The sequence below is a fragment of the Sceloporus occidentalis genome, unplaced genomic scaffold (genome assembly GCF_023333645.1).
Source record: "Sceloporus occidentalis isolate IW3139 unplaced genomic scaffold, rSceOcc1.0.p SCAF_40, whole genome shotgun sequence".
NCBI lineage: Eukaryota > Metazoa > Chordata > Lepidosauria > Squamata > Phrynosomatidae > Sceloporus > Sceloporus occidentalis.
This window is the reverse complement of record NW_028317020.1, coordinates 2,747,181-2,761,714: the sequence shown is the minus strand read 5'-3', so window position 1 is coordinate 2,761,714 and position 14,534 is coordinate 2,747,181. Positions and strand designations below refer to the sequence as shown.

The 14,534-nt window shown below is 38.9% G+C and overlaps 1 protein-coding gene across 1 annotated transcript in view; it reads right to left on the bottom strand.

Moving 5' to 3' along the window:
• Positions 1 to 14,534, bottom strand: part of LOC149290215 (unconventional myosin-XVIIIb-like) — a 219,670-nt gene that overhangs the window by 57,417 nt on the left and 147,719 nt on the right. The window contains exons 35-38 of the mRNA XM_089489442.1: positions 9,051 to 9,164; positions 6,859 to 6,975; positions 6,278 to 6,361; positions 57 to 194 (exon numbers count right to left, since the gene is read on the bottom strand). Of these exons, the coding sequence (XP_089345568.1) occupies positions 57 to 194; positions 6,278 to 6,361; positions 6,859 to 6,975; positions 9,051 to 9,164 (453 nt within the window). The remainder of the gene's footprint in view (positions 1 to 56; positions 195 to 6,277; positions 6,362 to 6,858; positions 6,976 to 9,050; positions 9,165 to 14,534) is intronic.

Genomic DNA, 14,534 nt, shown 5'->3' with positions numbered 1-14,534 from the left:
TGTGAAGGGGAACTTTTCATAAAAAAGGCACATAATATATAGACTTCTCCACTTACCTCAAACCTTTTGATCTGAGCCCTTTGAAACTCCATCTTGTTTTCCAAATCACAAATTACCGCTTCTTGACGGCTGACAATTGAACGTTCCACCATAGAATGTTCCAGAAAGTCAATTCGACTCTGGGCCACCTGCAGCTGTTTTAACCCAACATACATAAATACATCAATAAATATGGACCACCATAATTATTTTTTTGAAAGTTTTTATCAATTACTTCTAGTTATGTACGTTTCTGTCAAAAATGATTTGTTGATTTCCAAAATCAATGAAATCCAGGGATTTTTTTTTTTTATTACTACTACTATACTACGGAGAAAATAGACGCACTGTGCTAAATCAATAAGCTACTTGCATGATAAATAATAAAGTAAGACTAACATTTTGAGGAATGCTTTACCACTTGGCTGAGCAGTAACGAGGGGATAGCTCCATAATGACTGCCTTTTAAATAAATAGATTCATTTATTTTCACTAAATATAAAGAAAAATATTCTCTAAGCCTTTACGTGCCATTGCGTGAGTGAGCTTTTCTCACCACATAGGCACTTAAAGTTCAGATGAAGGGAATATGGAAAAGGCAGGGAAGAGTACCCTCCATTAATGTTGTAGTTCGCAGGGAGCCTCCATCAACCCCTGCGTTCTGTGCTGCACCATTAGTTGTAGAAGGGAGTGGATCGGTGAAACAGAGTGATTTCACCGTTCCGGTGACGGGAGAATAATTGTGGAAGGAGGGTTCCTTCCACAATGCCACAAAATGTGGTAGTATGGCAAGAGCGGGGCACTTAGGGATGGCATAGCAAAGGGATCAGTTGCCATCTGGGCTATTCTGATTTAAAGATGTTGAGCCATCATCACAAGTTTATTTTTCTCTTTAATTTCTTCTACATCCTATCTAAAAAGTTAGGCAGTAATTTGCATATTTTTTACATTGATTTTATCTGCAGTTTCTTCTGCTGAATGTGTATTGGGCAAGAATAGTTATTATGCTTAGAGTGTCTTGGGTCATTATATTACTAGGCCATTTGGCAAGGCTTGGTCCCCGGCTGAAGGTTGCTAGAACTTCCCAGAAAGTGATGTAGGACTCAGAGGGTATTCTCTGCCACTACCTCCAAAATATTTCATGTTACATTTGTTTGCCTGCCACTGAAGATAGTTAATAAGTGCCCTGCGATGTCTCACTGTAGAAAGTGACATATCTGCCTGTGACATTATGTAGTTGTCTAATTCTGATTTAAAAATGAAAAAGAGAGTAATGCTCTCATTTTTTCCATTTAGCCTTCAAATGTTAGAGGAATGATTGAGGAAGGGATGCTGAATAAATTATTTCCCATTCAGACTCCAAACCATTTTTCTGGTGACCAATGATTGAAATTGCAGGTTACGCTGATTACTAGAAAATATCTTCATGGCATTGAAGCAATCAGGTGAACAGCCGAAAGCAGAAAAAATAAAACACTTGTATAACAATTCTTTCATCAGTAGGGAAGCAACAGCGCTCAGTGCTGAGCTAGTGAGAAGGCTCTTCTTTACAGCCAAGCAGAGTATTCCTACTTTGGTGTTAATCTTAGGGCAGAAATGTTACAATAAAATGTGAACATTTCTCATCATATGATCTTATTATACATCCCAGCTGTCCATCTTTAAGGGCACAGTTCCCATTTGAGACCCAAACCCATATTTTAATCCGAGATGCCCTGCTTTTCTAGGAGCTCACAAATTATAGCCCTAAATTGTAGAATAATGTATATATCAGAAGAAGGACCTGTGTTTACATATTGTGTAATATTCCTAATACCTTACTTACCTTATATAAATAGCTCTTAAAAGGTTACAAAACCATCCCTAAACTCTAGAAACATATCTAACTACACAATCTAATGTCCATCCAAATGGAAACATAGGTAAATGTAATAACAGGTTTGATTTTCAACCACTCATTATATGCTCTATATGGACAAACATATTGGGACATCTGACCATTAACCCCTTCAGGACCGGGATTTTTAAGCTAGGGTGTCGCTAAAGGACCGGAGCCGTTTTTGTGTTTTTGCCATGTCTTTCTTCAACTATAATTTCTCTCTTATCAATTGGTGCACCCACACAAATCATATATTGATTTTTTCAGCACAAGTAGGGCTTTCATTTGAAACCATAGTAAGCTGGGTAGTACATTGTTTTGTTTGAAAAAAACTGGAAAAAGTGGGGAAAAAATGAAAAAAAAACGCATTTTTTTACAGTTTTGTATACATACAAATTGTACACACATTAAACCAATGGGAAAAAATTATCCCAAATATATTCATTAACTTGTCCTGATTTGGAAACCACCCAACATGGCTAGGATTTTTATCTATTTTGACCAGTATAGGGCAAATATTGCAAGGCATGCATCACGTTTTTGAAATGTAATTTTTTTCAAATTTGGCATGGTAGTCTAATAACTGCAATAGTTGTCACAAATACTGATTATCCCCCCAAAATTATATGTTTATGAAAAGTAGATAAGTCAAGGTGTACAACTAGGGTCATTTTGACACTTTTCAAACAGGGATTTTATCGCCAATTGCTGCCAAATTTTGAGGTATTTTTATATTTTTGGGGTTTTTTTTTGCATATGTTGCAATGTTGCTTTAGATTTTATATTATATTTTGTATAGAATATGTGCAACTGCAGAACAAAACACCAAATTGTGTTCACCAACATCCCCCGGTTCCAACAAGGCCTCACATGCATGGTTCATGCATTTTTTGAGGAAGCTATGAGGGCAAAACTGGAACATGCGCATTTTCGTTTTCACATTTGGAATTTTCAGAAATTGGTTTCCTGGGCCCATATCCCATTTGGGACATTTTGGAAGCCCCCTGCTGTAAATTACCCCATAAAAGTATATATTTATGAACAGTAGACAAGTCAAGGTGTTCAACTAGGGAAGTTTTGACAGTTTTCAGCTAGCCTTTTCTTCACTGATGTCTGCCAAAGTTCACGGAAAATTTATTTTATTGCGTTTTTAACAAATACATTTCAATGTTAAAATTTATTTCTTGCACAGCATATGTGCAACAGTGGAAGAAAGCACCACATTTTGTTCACCAACACCCCCCGGTTCCAACACGGCCTCACATGCATGGTTCATGCATTTTTTGAGGAAGCCATGAGGCCATAACTGGAACATGCGCAAGTTTTCAGAAATTGGTTTCCTGGGCCCATATCCCATTTGGGACATTTTGGAAGCCCCCCCACTGTAAATTACCCCATAAAAGTATATATTTATGAACAGTAGACGAGTCAAGGTGTTCAACTAGGGTAGTTTTGACAGTTTTCAGCCAGCCATTTCTTCACTGATGTCTGCCAAACTTCACAGGGAAATTATTTTATTGCGTTTTTAACGCATACATTTCAATGTTGCAATTTATTTCTTGCACAGCATATGTGTAACACTGGAAAAAAAACACCACATTTTGTTCACCAACAAGGCCTCACATGCATGGTTCATGTATTTTTTGAGGAAGCTATGAGGGCAAAACTGGAACATGTGCATTTACATTTTTTTTTATATTTTTTTTCATCAGATTACTTGTAAGTGACAGGTTTAGGCCGCTGACATCAATCAGGGAGACCGATCAATAATCAGCGACTTAAAATGTCACCGACAAGTGATCAGGTAATAATTATGATTTTTTCATTTATTAATAATTTGTGTTTTTTCATAATTACCCTAGATGACCCCTCTCTCTTTGTAGAGCAGGGTCATCCGTGGGCTGCCATAATGATCCGATCACTCCTATTGGCCAGGAGTGATCTGATCAGCCCAGCATTTGACCTGGAAGCACCCTGGACTTTCAGGTCAGTGCTGTTATTTTTTTATTATTATTATTATTTTATTTTATTTTTTTAATTTATTTATTTTTAAAAAAAAGTTTTTAATTATTATTTTTTACATTATTTTTTTTAACTCTTTCAATGCTGATGCTCCATTGAAGCACAGCATTGATTGATATTTAGTCCCCACAAGCTTGTGGGGACTAATATTAACCCCTGCAATGCTGCGATGGGGGTCATACACAATCGCAGCATTGAAGGGGTTAATTGAGGAAGAGGGGGGTAGAGGTTAACTGAGGAAGGGTGGGGGTGGGGGAGGTCTGGTCTCCACACTCATGTGGAGACCAAAGAACCCTGTCTCCCTGTCCCTGAAGCTGCCTCTGGCAGCTGGGACACAATCTCCAATAGACTGGAGATTGTAGGGGAGGAGTCTCTCTGATCAGTCCTACAGGACTGATCAGAGGACTTCTGGGGGCTCGTTTTTGCTGTTGCTGGTCTGCCTCCAGGCAGACCACCAGCAGCAGAACCCCCTAAAAAACGCGGCATTGAAGGGGTTAACGCTGCACTGACGCTCTCATGGAGCGATCAGGCAGCAGGGGGGTGTTGGATCAGGTCCCCACACTTGTGTGGGGACCCATTCAATACCCCCCCCACCCTTCCCTGAAGCTGCCTGTGGCAGCTGAAACCGCGATTGCAGATTTTTCTGCAATCGCAGTTTCTGCCTAGAGAATCACTCCGTGGGAGTGATCGTGGGCTTGGGGGCGGGCTTAGACAGGCTGTGCTGTCTGCCCAGGACTCCTGGGCAGACAGCAGCAGCAGCGCCCCCACGATCACCGCGATTGTGGTGATGTGGGGGCGTTTTTTGGAGGAGACGTACCTGGTACGTCCCGGTCTACCGGTGACTGTTAACCAGGAAGTACCAGGTACGTCCCGGTACTGAAGGGGTTAAACTAACAGGGACTTTTATGACATTGCATTCTAAATACATGGACAGTAATACCGTATTGGCCCAATTTAGCACAGGGATGCGCAATTTGTATCGCCCGACACCTGGGACATGCAGTTCCGGGTGCTGGAAAGGTATTTTTTTTTTACATTTATCCCTGCTGCAGGGTTAGGATCCAGGTTCCCCACAGCGCTGCAGGGGAATTGGATCCTCCACTCCAGCAGCGGGTGGATGTCTGCGTGATGTGCACAGACAACCTCTGCTGCTGTCGGGACTTCTGCCGGGGCTTTTATGGTGGAGCACCGGAAGGTCATGTCACGCTGGCGCTCCGTTGTAGAAGCCTCCACTAGACACCAGGGGGTCAAGGCTCGGGATGCATTGGTAAGTCTGGCAGGGGCATATCTGGGGAGCAGAGTGGCATATCTAGGGGGCAGAGTGGCATATCTGGCATTATAAAACATATCTGGAAGGGAGAGTGGCATATCTATAAGTAACGTGCATTATGAATTAAAAGCGGGACCCTAAAATGGCTATTGGTTTTCCACATTTCTGTTTGTATATAACATATCCTGTCAAAAGCAGGACTATATCTTGCATCGTTTTGGAGCTCACTACAATCCATGAGACTCAGCATAGCAAGTACTAACTCGAAAGCATATTGTAAATAAACAGTTGTGTTACGGTTTGTTCAGTTGGCAACAACTTAGTCCAAGTTGCACAATTTTGCCTTAGAAACTTGACATGACTGCCCATTTGTAAGCAGTCTGCCTCTGTGAATGTTGCATTGAGTAGTTTAAACACCTCAGCGGAGATGTCTAACGCAAACATCTTGGGGGCATAAGAGCTTCAAATCACATGAAACAATGTAAGATTAGCACCCTGCAGACCATGCCAGCCCTTATTATGTACACTGAACCATAAAATGAAGGGCTTAAGAAACCAAAAGATCTCATTTAAAAATGGAGAAAAATATACCCAATACACCCAATGTCTTATAAAGTATAAAGATAACAATTAAAGATAATTAAAACAGTAATATCATTTTTTTCATATTATTTGTGCCCATATATTAGAACCTATACAACAAAAGGACTTTAGAGGAAATCTTTAAAGGAACACTGCCCACATGTAAATACATATAAATGGCCCCCTGCTTCCTCCCCATATTTTATATCAGCTTACCTCCCAACACTCCATGACACAACACAAGTTACTGCTCAACTAATGCAGGATCACATAACATGTTATGTTATGTTATGAATTCTTACTAGCGTAGGGACCAGCCAGCTCCTGGTCCAGAGAGAGAGGAAAAAGTTTATATAAAATCAAATCCTTGTATAGTTTGAAAAGTGGACTTTTCAAGCTGGCAAACCAATGGAATGAGCCAGTCAGAAGGAACTTCACTGATTGCTACAATGATAACGTTTGCAATAGTGTGACACAGGTCTCACCTTCTCCTGCAGGTTGTGTTTGTCTTTCTCAGTTTCTTCTAGTTTAGTCTGCAGTTCCCTTATATGTGTGATATCAGTTGCCGACTAGTTTCATGTAGAAGAAAAGAGAGAACATGCAATGTTAACAATTATTAACTACAAAACTATTGTATTTGACACATTTACAGTATTCTTTGACTTCATTTTTGCAGGACCAGCACAGGAAACACTATGGGGGAGAAATTTTAAACATTATAGCGATGTGATTGCATCAATATACAATAAAAGTGTCTTAAAAACAAGTCATACAGTAACTTTACCAGAAAACGCAATTAAAGTGCTCAGTAGAAAATTACTCTAATACTATTAGTCTTTTTAAAATGAAAAGGTCCAAAGTCATCATGCAGTGACATAAGGTATAACATGGATGTCAACAAGATTTGGGAATGTGCCATATCTATCCCAAAGTGTCAACCTAATGTCACACCTCCTTTTTCTTATGCCGATCAGAGCCATTCCTTAATAATTAAGACTTCTGACTCCTTTCAAAAGATTTTCTACATTTGCAGGCAAACGCTCTTCTGCACAAACATTTTCCCCACCTGGGCAATAAGAGCTTTGTGTTTCTTCATCAGCTCATTCAGGTCCTCCTGATCCTCATCGATACGTTTTAGAAGATCAGTTTTCTCATGCTGCAGCTGGAACAATTGTTCATCCGCCTGACACAAAAACAAAACATGAGAAAAGGTTAGAGCATAATTGCATAAAAAAATAGTGACAATCGCCATTTACTCATATGCTGGTTAAGTTCCCATAGGGGTCATTTACTCAGCATTTAAAATCTCTCCTTTTACATTCTTAAACATCATGTGCTATTTAACTGTAATTCTAGCTGCTAGCTATTTCATGCAACAGCCCCAAACTATGCAACACTCCAGTACTGCTTCTCTTCTTGACTTTCTTTATGCATTTATAACATCATCAATGTTTATTAGTCTAATCAGTGTCAAATATACCTAGCAATTCAAATTTAAATGTAAGCTCAAAGGTCACAACTCTGCTTAAATCAGAATTTACATCAGTATAACATTTATGTACTTCACGTCATCTTGGTGTCATTTGCCATTACATGTTGAAATACATAGCTTCTTGACCCTATGCACATGATATCAAAGTAGCAATTGGTGATATCTACTGAAATAGTCTATTCTGTCTCTGTTGTACCCTAGAGATTTCTTTCCACAAAAAAATAATACATTTTAAATAGATGTATCTGTTCAAAGCTATTAGCACTTAACATTTATCAGACAAAGTAGTCCTAAACCACAATTGATAGAACTTGCAGAACATACTTTAAATATTAATCAAGGAGTGATCATTTGATATTAAGTTGGGCTGATAATAATCTTGAGTTGTGATAAACTGGTGTTCTTGTAAAGAATGAGCTTGTTTAAAAGCCCTATCATCTTTTCCACAGCCTCTGATTAATGTCCTAGGTTTATTCCGAGCAAATTCACCAGTAATAATGAAAAGAAGCTTTTAATTCATGTGCTCCATATGCCCAAACATTATAAATATTTTGTTACATGTTCTGTTTAATATATAATAGCTCTCCCTCATTAAATATGAAACGATAAAGTTTTTTCAGCCCTTAACACTTGCATTGCCAGTAATGGACAGAACAGATAGCTTGCACCACTCTGGTGTACCCTAGATATTTGATCATTATCTTCTCCTGCAAAAATTTTGTTCTTGTGGCATCTATGACCCAGTTCTCATCAGATTAAAATCCTACTTGCTTGACTGTTCGTTTAGTGTCCCCTTCTCTGATGTCTCCTTTCTGTTGTTGTGCCTCAGGGCTGGTCCTGCAGAACCTATTCTTTATCCTTACCTCATCTCTTGGACAACTAATCTCTTCTTTCGGATTCCACCACTACCATTTATATGATAACAACAACTCTCCTGACCTCTAGCCCTTTCTTCTAACCCAACTCACAAAATCCCTCTTTTAAATTGCATCCTTGATGGCATTCCACTACTTGAAGCTCAACATCTCAAGAGCTTCTAGTTATTCCTTCATCTCCCCAATCCTAAATTCCTGATCACTGTTGAGAATTCTACAATGCACATAACAGCCTATCCTTGATCACCTCTTCCGATAATGTCTCCAGGATCTTACCCATGATGTACATATATACAGGAATTCTCTACTTTATTTTATCTAACTGTCCTCTACTTATTCAAACTTTAAACCCACTAAGACACCCCTGTTCAGAAAAGCATTTCGTTGTTATAACTACAACATGCGTTATGAAAAGAAACCATTTCTTCTCCCTACTTCTGAGATCTTAACAACATCGACATGATCATTCCTAGAAATCAAATTGCCATCAAAACATCCTTGCTCAAACAACTCCTCACTTTCTGTATCATTCCTTCTCAACCTCCAGTGCAAGAGCAGGGCACTCTTCTTCTCTACTAGCATGCCTTAAAGTATGGTCTGGCTTTTGTCAATTTGCATATTCTCAACTGCAATTGTTAATTTTCATTTTTCCCTATTGTACAAGCACCAAGGAATCTGCTAGCGCTTATAAACACAATGTAATGTCATGCACAGGCAGATCCTTCTACACAACCAGAGGCTTTGACGTGTTTCACGTAACAAACAGATCAACAGCTAGCATCCTGAAAATGTATTCTTTTATGATGGTAATCTGATCTCATCTGGTTAATTTGATTTTAGAGGATGATATATGACAACACTTTTAACCATACAATAGTCAGATGTTCTTACCATGGCCTTGTTCCTGGATATGTTGTCAAGTTCCATGCGCAGGCTTTCCAACTCTAAGTGCAGGGATTTGTGAGACTTGTCTGCCTCTGCAAACCTGGCCTCGCTCTCTTCCAGCTTATTGGGGATTAGGGAGACCAATGAACATGTTAGAAAAGTCATACAACACATTTTCTAAGAATGCATTCTGCATAGCCTTAAGAGAACATTCCGATTTTCCTTTCCCTCTTTGAAGAAGTTGTACCTGCCTTACAAAGGCTGCCATGGCCAACCAACAACTTCTAGGAACTTAACAAGGAAGGAAGTATTAGCGGGCAGGAATAATCATAAAGATCCTGAGAAAGGAAGTTAAAATGCCTTTTCCCCATGGTATAAAGATAAACAAGGTGGGATTTACATTATACGTTGCTTACTTTGGTGTGTGGTATTGTAAAATGCAGAATTTCTGAAAAGTGCCAGATTTAAAGACCACAAATACCATCCGCTCTACCTCTTTTTCTGTTGTATGGACACATGTATGATGTCCATGATCTTTTTAATATGGCAACAAATTGAATGGCCTTGTTGATAGGACATGGTTCTATGGTAAGAAAATCTCTTTCAAACTCTGCACCATAATCACCTTTTATATGTAACCAAATTCTTTCCAAATATGAAACAGACCAACACCAATAAATAAATAAGCAAAAAGCACTCATTGTCCCATTGCAGAGGCTAAGGCCTGTATAATTCATTGTGCAACTAATTTGGCATTTAATCTGCAAATGGTCTTTTTGTGTCTAGTAAATTACGTCTGTAAACATTAATGAACCGCATTTGTTATCACTGAAATATGCAATTTGTCAAGAGATAATAAACACATGGATAGAAAGCTGCAAAGACAAAAAAAACCCAACTCCTGGGTAGCAGAAGCAATGAGTTAATTAGCTAGTGAGTTAAACAGCTAAATGCAAAAAACAGTGTGAAAAATGTGCATTTCATGACTTTCAACCCCTTCGGTGCCAATCATGAATATGATACGTGGTTGGCAAGGTGGGCCAAGTTTGCCTATTGCTTGGCTCATACGTGGTGGCACTGTAAGCATATATCCACCATTGCTGAAAACGTAGTTTTATTAATATTATTATTTATTGTTTTATATAGCGCCATCAAATTCCGTAGCGCTGTACAATGGGTGGACAGGACATAACAAGTAGTATGTAACATAACAATATGACGTACAGAGACAACTGAGGAGGGCCCTGCTCCAACGAGCTTACAATCTAGAGATTTACCATTTTGGTCAATGGTTATACTATTATTAGGAAACACGTACCATTGATTACTCCACTAGTTTGATATAATTTGTTCTGTTGGAACTTAATTTTGAAAATATTTTAAAAAATCTTACAAATTAAAATACTAACAGTTTTCAGCCTTAATTTCCAGATTGCAAGCAAAAGTTATACATACCTCCAATATTTCAAGGGATGCCCACAACCAGCCCATGCTCCCCACTGCCTGCAAAAGTGGACAGAGGGCGACCTACACTGGACAGTACCCAAAAGTTGAGACTGTATGCAAGGACTGGGACTGTAGGAAGGAATGATTATAAGACCTTGTGTTCTTGGCGATACATCATGGCTACGTAGGAAGAATAGGAAAGGTTAGGTAGAAGGGTTGAACTTGATGGACTTAGGTATTTTTTACAACCTTATGAACTATGTAACTATGCCTGACGAGGCCTACAGATCAGTAACATTATGCCTTCAGTCCCAGTATGGGCTAGCAATTTTGGTCCCAATTCTACCATCAATCAAAAATAAATGGCATATCTACTGGAACCAGGTAATGCAGCCTTCTGAGTTTCTCCTAAAACCACTTTAGCGTTGCTGTTCCAGATGATGAAATTACTACTGTGTGACAATGAGAGGAAATCTAGGAACAAACCTTTATTTTACGCACGTTCACTGACTTCATGAATAATTTTTATGAACAGATGGACAGTTTGAGCAAATGCTAATTCCCTTCTGTTTTCCAACAGCAGAAATGTAGGAGAAGTTTGAAGGTTATAGCTGTATTTCATCTTCTTGGAAAGATTCGTCACACAATCCATTGATATATAGAGTATATATAGAGTTTCAGCTTCCAAAGGGTATTTGCCATTTGGCAGTCCAGGTAACATACGTGTTACATATTATCCCTTGGTTTGTTAACTTAAATTCAAAAAAAATGTTATAATGTACCTTGACGTAGTGGCAGGCTAAGCATTATATGGCCATATAGCGTGACGGAACCCCCAATATTTTTTAATGGTATTCACTGGGTATGCACTAAATTCTTACTTTGTTTTGTGTACTTAATGGTCAATATAATTCTAGCAGCAACCCGGGAACCTGAATGCGTATGCCTTGTGTGCGTTTTAGGTTGTGCGTTCCGCTTTCTGTATATTTTTTTGCAGTGCATATTTGCAGGTTCTGACCCAACCTTAGGATTGAGCATCCCTTCCTGACACACAGGTGACATAATGGTGTCCAGAGAAGGTTTAAAATTGCATGAGAGACTCATTGAGTTAAAATGCAAAGCAGTCCCACAGATTCAGCTCCTTAGTAAGCAATACAGCCAATAAGCAATATATGGCCTTATAGTGAGACAGAATACCCAGTATTTGTACCTGGAGGTGTTTTTTGAATGGTATTCACTGGGTATGCACTGAATTCCTGCTTTGTTTAGGATATTTTGCACTGCATCTTACCTTGCAGAAGAAGTGGGTAGGGAGTAGGCAGAACGTGGACAGTGAGTGCTCATAACCACACATGGTCCCCCTGCCCATGGAAGAAGAGCTTTATCTTCAGGAATTCAGGGCGAACACAGAGTTCCCAAGGCGTGCTTATTATCAGTAATGCATTTTGGCCTAGGGCAGCATTTCCAGTGCTCAATGGGCCAGTTAAAAGGGAGATTACTAGTTTCCCCAATCGGCCCTTTAACACCATAGACGAGTGTGCCATGTTGGCACAGCCTTCCTCTTCTTACCTCTGTCCAGCGCTGCAACTCCATAAAAGGGGGAGCACCAGGATATGATGTTATATCTTGGCACTCAGAAGAAGTATCTCTATGCAGAAGGGGGCAATTGGTGGCTCTGGATTAATATGCCACTGGTTATCATACATTTTGCATTACCTTTGCCTTTAGGGTAAAACAGGCAGTGTATCAAAGTACTGTTGACAATATCTTTTTTTTTTTTTTGCATTGTATGTGCATCAGGTTATTTCTTGACAATTAATGTTGTTGGGAGCTTCTTATTAAGAACCAAGCATTGGTAGTCACTAGCTACAGTATCTTCATATTCAGTCTTCAAATCAAATTTGGTTTATTGATTAACAATTGAGTTTTCTATGTTTCAACTGCAATTGCTGACTAATTCTATAAGAAAAAGGTGACATTCAATTCTGCTGATCCAGTAGGTTCTATTAAAGTCTGCACAGAATTTCTCTCGTTACATGTTGGCTAAAGTGGAATAATTTTTTATAAGGATTATGCAATATTTAAGGGTTGCACAGTTTTTACTAATTTTCAATATAAATGCTAACCTCAATAAAACAGAAGGCGGGAGAATTGTGGTCTTCACATACTGAATTTATTTATATGATGAAGGGCCATACTTGGCAACTTTTTCCTGCTACAAGGGCATTGCACAATGCATTGCTCAAAAGTAACTTTCAAGAATGCTTAATGATTTTATTATACAGGGCCAGCCAAGGTTTTCTTGAAGCATATGGTCACTGGGGATGTGCCTTTATCATGTACAATGAAGTTGAAATCTCAGCTGTCCTGCAGGTTGTACTAACACGTGGACCTTTAGTTAATAAAACCCATTAAGTCTGCCTAAAGAGTACCCGTGTGGCCCACTTGCCAAATCCCTTGTAATAATATACTTACTAAAAGACTAGAGGGTCTATATAGACACGATGGGGTTTATTCACTAAAGGGCGAGTTGTCAGGAGATTTCCTTCACTGTATTATTCATTATAAATGACTAATCCAGCAAAAAGGGCCAAGCTGGTTTTGTTTAATATATAATCCAATTTGTGAGGGGACTTTGAAGAACTCTTGCTGATTTAGCAAAACATTATACAGGGCCAGCCTAGGTCTTCCTGCAGCAGAAGCTCACTGGGGTTGGCCCTTCATAATGCACAGTGGAGTCAAACAGTTGAACTCAACTCTCAAACAAACTCTTCTGCGACTTCTTTCTTTAGGAAATAAACCCTAATTTGTTGAAACTATGAAAGAACTTCAAGTCCTGTATATAATTAAGCACTTCTCAATGCTTTTCAGGCATAAAGACTCTCATGTTCAGCCAATTAATCACCTGGATTGTCTGTACTTCCGTGCATAAGCAGTCATGGATCCTTTATTAGGAGATCTGAAAACATGCTGAAACCTGTGCTCACCAGAGGAGATCTAAAAACTATTCACTCTTTTGGCTACTTGAGGACCAATACTTTGAATCTCTGGTCAAGTGTGCAGGAGTATATCAAACTAAGGTGAGATCCCATTTTTAAGAGGACCACATAAAAGCTAGGGGGAACAACATGAAAAGCAAGGTTTTTTCCCCGCAAGTTAACTGAAAGTCCAAAGATAACCAAGTATTAAAAATCAATATCCACATGGCATAAGAGCAGATATTGATTCTTTCCCTATGCTGCCGAACAGATATAGAGACACCAAGTCATAATGTACGTATAATGCATACACAGATATGCCATTTAAAGTGTCATAGCTACATACACACATGAATACACACTGACTCCTGTACGCCTATGAAGATATTCCATTAAAAATCACTGTATTTCTGATCCATTAGATGTTACTTTAATGGACAAAATTTTCTTTTCTTTCAAAAACAAGGAGATTTCCAACTCCATTGTGTCTTGTGGAGAGAGAGGAAGAAAAAGAGAGAGAGGAAGGGAGGGAGGAAGAGAGAAAGCAGGATATATAGGATATACAGGATATATATATTAAATAAAGCTCTAGGTAAGTCATCTTACCACATTAATTAAGCACGCAAGAAGGCACAGTTTGGGTCCTTGTAATGTTATGTTAAACTTGTAAGACACTTGCACCAATTTCAAGTTTAAACCTTAAACAGATGAATTAATTTATTTCAGAAACAAGCATCTCATATCCACCACTGACAGGTAAATATGTGGGTTATCACTGAAGTGTTGCCATGTATGTCATTACATGCTGGCAAAGACATGGAGATGCATAGCACAGAGGTTCGACACACGCCAAGCAGCCTAGTATGATTAATAGCGTCCGGACACAGGGCCTTATTTTACTAGTGAAAGCTCATCATTGTTTTTCATCTGCGAAAATACTTAGTATGATCTATGTGGAAATCTGTAGACAAAAGCCAGTGATAAATGCTTCACAGGTAATAGAATAAGGTCCGTTTATCAAGGTAAACACTCAGTGCGAGAGTTTATGATCTGTGAGGGAGTTCTT